This window comes from Beauveria bassiana (assembly GCF_000280675.1).
Source record: "Beauveria bassiana ARSEF 2860 unplaced genomic scaffold BBA_S00139, whole genome shotgun sequence".
NCBI lineage: Eukaryota > Fungi > Ascomycota > Sordariomycetes > Hypocreales > Cordycipitaceae > Beauveria > Beauveria bassiana.
The window spans coordinates 278-6,710 of record NW_007930974.1 but is presented as its reverse complement, the minus strand read 5'-3'; the positions used below and the strand labels follow the sequence as shown (position 1 = coordinate 6,710).

The window sequence follows — 6,433 nt, the reverse complement described above, 5'->3', positions numbered from 1 at the left end:
ATAATAACTAAAGTAAGTTATAATAAAAACTAGGTAGAGTATATAACTTACTTATTTATATAACTTGCTTATTAACTACGTTATATTAATATAAAGTTATTATTATTAAAGTTTACTTAGATATCTTAGCTCTAAAATACTAGTATACTTAAGCTATTATATCTTATTTAGCATAGGTCTATTTCTAGGCTCTCTCTCTATTTAGATCGCTGGAATGCTTAAAACTATATAATGGGAAATACTATAAATAGTTTTGGTTCTATTGAGCTCGCCGCTGGTATAGGCATCAAGAGTGTAGAACACGTAACGATGCGTTTGCTGCTTTGTGTTTTGACACTAGCTGCCCCTAGGATCCACCAGGATCTGTCTACTGTTCCCATCCTAGGTCCGTAGCGCTTGGGGCTGCGCCACCATCATCCGGCCTTAGCTGGTAGCATCGATGGAGGAAATTTAAATGGAGGTAGTAGGGCTCGGATATAGGGAACGGCGGAGAGCCACCGGCTAGGCGTACTAAGATAAACTAAATTTATGACCGCCCTCTTGCTAGGATGTCTTTTGTGTGCTAGCTAACTACATAGTAACTTACACTAAAAACACGGAGTCTTCCATCCTTTACACACTAACCACTTCACCCTCTAGTTACACACTAATGACTTTACCCCCTACACACTAAACGCTCTATGCTCTACACAACGATGTGTGCCACATTATCCTCCCTAAGCCTCGTACACTGATTGTTTATGCACATTGACTAGTAACGACAGGCTATACCGAGACTCACTTTAAGCCACACCTAGAGCACACAAAGAAGTCTACACGTTCTATATATCAGCATACTAAGTAAGCCACACTAGTATTAACCCTCTACGTAAAAATAGATTTAACACTAAGCTATTAATGTGTTCGTCTAAGATATAAGTGCCTGCTACCTAGATAGTGACTCGCTATACTAGATAGTAAACTGAGGAACCCTAGCCGTCAGCTTGTAGCTGAGCTCACACTTTGTAAATATGCCTTTATATCCCCCGTAATTTGACTAGGACTTATTGCCAGCGGCTTATTTAATATAGCTGCTGACTCTACTACGGTAGTAAGTATAGCTATAGCCTTAACCATTCGCTTAAGATAGTTTAAGTAGATTATAGCAGCTATTATAGTAATACTTACTTAGTCTATCCTTTTAAAATCCCTACTATATATAATTAATATACTATATAAATTAAGAAATAGAGTAGAATAAATAGGATTAGCTCTATTATTTTAGAGTAAAGTAAAGTAAGAAATAGTAATAGTCTAATCAATTAGACCTAGCTTTATCTAGTTTACTTATATCTCTTTAATTTATCTCTTATATATACTAGACTTAAACAACTCTCTTAATAGGAAATATAGAGATCTATAATAATACTAAAGGTATAATAGTAAGATAATCTTTTTACTTAAGCCTTATCTTGTTTATACTTAATTATACTCTTAAGAGAGATAAATATTTATATTAACTAGATATAAGTAAGGCGTTGTAATAAACATCCTTACTCGGAGGTTGGCCCTACAAGCCGCCCTACGATGGCCTTGGCAAGCAGGCAGTTATCAACGCTAGCACAATAGTCTTCGCAGCAGGAGGGCCCCCACGCAAAATAAAGCCATCGTCGCACCCCACTACAGCGATTCCTTAATGGCACAGCCATTTGTTCTCTTTATTACTCAACGGCGGCTGCCGCAATGTACAGACAGCCTTAGTAAAGCCCCGCCATCCGTGATGCACGTGACAGCAGCTGCCCCGCCGACTCTCCGAATACGGCGGCTGGAGCTGGAATTAGTCACCGAAAAAGTAGAAATATCTCAGCGTCGCATTTGCTTTCGACCCAATTCACTTGCTGGATTAAACAGAACAGGTATAGGCGCCATGTCGAGCTTTGGCACTTACTTCCGCGTGACCACGTGAGTGTTTTTCAACATATCTGCCCTCCGCGCAGCGCAACAGACATGCTGATCTCTTGTTCACAGCGCGGGCGAATCCCACGGTAAATGCGTCAGTTGCATTATTGAGAACTGCCCGCCAGGCCTTGCCCTCACGGAAGAGGACATCCAGCCGCAGCTCACACGTCGACGTCCGGGCCAGTCGGCCATTACCACCCCCCGCGACGAGAAGGACCGCGTGACAATAGGATCTGGAACCGAGTTTGGGCGAACGTGAGACCACCCCGCAGAATGTCTAACTATCATAATACTAACCTTCTATAAGTCTCGGAACGCCCCTCCTCCTGACTATACCTAACGAGGATCAACGCCCCCGCGACTATAAATCTCATGAAAATTCTTACCCCCGCCCCTCCCACGCCGACTGGACCTATCTCGAAAAGTACGGAATTAAAGCCTCCTCCGGGGGTGGCCGGAGTAGCGCCCGCGAGACCATTGCCCGCGTTGCCGCTGGCGCTGTCGCTGAGAAGTGGCTGTGTGAGGCTTATGGTATTGAGATTATCGCCTTTGTGTCCTCGGTCGGTAAGATTAAGCTATTTGACGATATGGACGCCCTTAGCAATAATGTTAAGTTCCTTACGCTCGTTAATACCCTTACGCGTGATAAGGTTGACGAATTCCTACCGGTGCGGTGCCCTGACACTAAAATTGCGAAGCGTATGGAGGACCTGATTGCCGAGCTCCGCGACCAGCACGATTCTATTGGCGGCACCGTCACCTGTATTATCCGCGGGTGCCCATCCGGCCTTGGTGAGCCTGCCTTTGATAAGCTTGAGGCTCTCCTCGCCCACGCTATGATGTCGATTCCTGCGACTAAGGGCTTTGAGATTGGCTCTGGCTTCCGTGGGTCTGAAATGCGCGGGTCAGAGCATAACGACCCCTTCGTGTCTAACCCCCCTGCCAGCGAGGCCACGACACCCGGTGCCGCTGTTGGCATCCCGCCCTCGCGCCTCGGCACCAAGACGAATCACTCGGGCGGTATCCAGGGCGGCATCTCCAACGGGGCCAGCATCTTTTTTAGGGTAGGATTTAAGCCTCCGGCAACTATCGCCCAGGACCAATTGACCTCGCGCTACGATGCATCCGGCGAGGGCGTCCTCGCCACCAGGGGCCGTCACGACCCTAATGTTGTCCCTCGCGCGGTACCTATCGTCGAGGCTATGGCTGCTCTGACAATTATGGACGCCCTCATGGCTCAGCATGCGAGACAGATGGGCATGAAGATTGCCGCAGCCGGAAAGTCGGTATTTCAGGATATAGATGATTAGCTGTATACGTTAAAGCAATCGTTTATAGCACACTAAAATAGAAATAAGAAAGAATGAGCTATATTAGGAGTGTAATATACTTCTGCGGTGATTAAAGGCGTCATGTGTGCAATTACATAGGAGCAAATATCACTAGCATTTACCATTTAGTCTATCCCTTATTTTCCCAGCCTAGATAACGTACACACACTAATTTAGTAACCTGTCCCCTAATACATTCTGCGACAAAAGGAAAGCAGTAGTTCTCTAGTCTCACTTTTGGTACTAGTATTTTCTCGTAATATAGCGAAGAATGTTAATACAGCTTTGTAGTCTTATCCCTTGGCGCTCGCAATCGGCCTCTCAATTTTTCGACTGCTTGGCTTTTGCTGTAGTTTCTCTGGCCTTTGTCCCCGTACTTCGCCAGGCGGCACGGTGCCCATCTCTTCGGGCAGCGAACTCTAATGCCAGGTCACAATGGCTTTCTGTAGTCGCGGCAGCCTGGCCCTACGCGGGCCGCCTACTCGGCCTCCCTCTTCCTTTTTTCGTACTGCTTCCTTCGGAGCCATCTTATGTTTAACTCGCAGGGCTCACCCCTCTTATTGGGTCTACCTTGACGACCGATCGCGGCCCGTCCTCTGCAATCACAGCAGAGTGCCTCTGGTTTCTCTTTGGCTGCCTCAGCGGCCAGCTCAGCGACCCTGTTCCGCTTCCGACTTTCCCGTATTTGAGTGTCGTGACGTGTCTTCGCACATGGCGCACATCGGATTGAGCGGGCTCTCCCTACTCCCCCGCAATCACTGCAAGGCGGCTTTGTTTTCTCTTTGGGCGGTTTAGCGGCCTTTCTTCTCTGGCGATATTTCTTCTGTTGGCACTTTCCATGTTTCCTCGTACATTCCGCACATCGTTTATGGCGGTCTTTTCTTGGGCCTCCGCAATCACCGCAGATTGGTTCTGTTTGAACGTCGGCGGCCCTCTTCCGTCTCTTGCGTTCTCTCGTATGGGAGTTATATATCGCCGCACATGGATCACACCTTTGTCTGGCACATTGTACTGGTACTTTGCAATCCCAACAGTAGCTCTGGGCAGCACGCTTTCCACGCTTTTCTGCCATTGCTCTTCGACCGGTGGCCTTCTTGAATTTTGTCTGGCAGGCGGAGCATCGTTTCCTGTTTTGGACTGGGACTGGCAGCTGTTCCCTACAATTAAGACATAAGGCGGGTTCCTTGGCGGGCAATCGTTTCAGTTTCCGTTTCCTGTCCCTCCAATCCTTCGTCCGTCGCTTCACGCAAAGGCTTTCGCAAGCCGCGCATCTCTTCCTGCCGACTCTTGCTTGCTGTCCACAGTCGGAACAAATTGCCTTCGCGGCTATTTTTTCCTGGTGATGCTTTAGGCAACTGGCACATCTGATTGCTTCTCCGGGCAAAAGCTTGGTGCGACAGTCAACGCAACTTGTACCTTTAGCATCTCGCTTAGCCCTCTCCGATCGTAGTCTTTTCATAAATTGTTCATGGCAAAGTTGGCATCTCTGACGCCCAAGTGGTGCAGATTCCTTGCAATCGATACAACGTCTGTCTCCTAGCTGGTGCTCTGGACGGCGAGAAGGATGCGCAAGGTCCTCCTCCTCGGTGTTGGAGCTGCCTTTTTGTTCTATGCTGCGCTCCATCGATAGTACACAAGTTGGGCATCTGCTCCGTTGTCATTCTGCACCAAGCCACAGGTAATACACCGATTTTGATCGATCCCATTGTTTGCCTTGCCCCCGAGCCGTTTGATCTCGTTGCTGCACCGTTTACACATTTTGCGCCACCGCGATGTGTTTCTGCCGCAAGACACACACTCGACGGGATTGCATTTATGGCAGTTCCCAGCCCCGTTGCGTGGGGTGCCGCATGTCTCGCAACGCTTCGAACAGGTAGCGAAATGTAAGCAAAGCAACGCCATGTCAATATCTTTTGCATCAACATCAAAGGCGCCAAATTTGGCAAGTTGGTGTGCATAGCTTCGATAATGATACCAGTGATGTACTCCATTGGATGCTGCGTTGACCTCTTGGTAAGCCTGCAAAACCAGGCTCTCGGCTGCTGGAGTCACAACGGGTGGAAGAAAGGCTTGCCCCCGTCCTTTTGGAGATCCATCTAATGATTCCAATGTTGATGTTACTATGTCCCCTTGAGTGGTTTTGCGAGAAACGTATTTACGCTCCGATCCCAGCTGACCTGCTTTATACCGGAGATGTGTGTAGATGCTTCCGGGAATGCGAAACCATCCCTCAGTCAGTAAGTAGACACTGACATCCCGCAACAGCTGTTGCCTCGTGTGATGCGGGTTTTTTTACATCTGCGCCTGTAGGAAAGACCAGCATAGCGACTCCTCTCTTGCTGTCCATCTCACTTTCCAGCTAGATACAGCGTAGCTAGAAGGAGTGCTGTTGTGTTCTTTATCAAAAAGGCGTAGAATTGGAACGGTAGCTTTTGGAATTGTCACTTTGCCTTGATGGTACTGTTTTTGTCGAGTGGACAAGTTATCCATAAGCATATAGGAATCGATTAAGGCATCGTGCCATTGGAATACCAAACTGACCGGCGCGTATATAGCGGCAACAAACGCAAGTTGATAACCGGGAAGACTTGGGGCAGAGGACTGTAGCCAATGCATCGGCAAACCCCAGTTGGCAGCCTCTGGTAGTACCTCATCAGGAACATATCCCGCCCTTGACAAATTTTTTTCGTATTAGATTGGATTATATAATTTCTTATCTATATTTTTAATATAAACTATAATTATCTTTAAATATTATAATAATATTAAAAGAAAATATTACATTATAGATATTTTAATTATAAATAAGTAATTTTAAAGTTAATTAAAAAAAAAACTAACTTTAATAAAATATTAAAATATTTTAAAAACATATTAAAAAAGAAATATATAAAATTATTAAAGTCTTAAATAAAATATTTAATTTTATAAATATATTAACTACTTCTTAAACTATAATTAATAATATTTTATAAAAATAACTTAATAAATTTATTATTATATATTTTAATAATATCTTTATTTATTTTAATATAATTAAGAAATATAAGAAATAGATATATAAAGTAATTTAAGTACTTTTAAGAAATAATTTACTATAAAATCTACTAAAAGAAAGTTTTATTAATATAAAAGAAAGTTTTTAAAATATTAAGTTATATTAA

The 6,433-nt window shown here is 44.8% G+C and overlaps 1 protein-coding gene across 1 annotated transcript; it reads left to right on the top strand.

The window, feature by feature from the left end:
- Positions 1–1,906: 1,906 nt before the first annotated feature.
- On the top strand, positions 1,907–3,248 carry BBA_10338 (chorismate synthase; the record flags this gene model as incomplete). Its single annotated transcript, XM_008605435.1, has 3 exons — positions 1,907–1,941; positions 2,008–2,193; positions 2,246–3,248. 3 exons carry the CDS (start codon positions 1,907–1,909, stop codon positions 3,246–3,248), a joined length of 1,224 nt encoding a protein of 407 aa, XP_008603657.1.
- Positions 3,249–6,433: the final 3,185 nt, after the last annotated feature.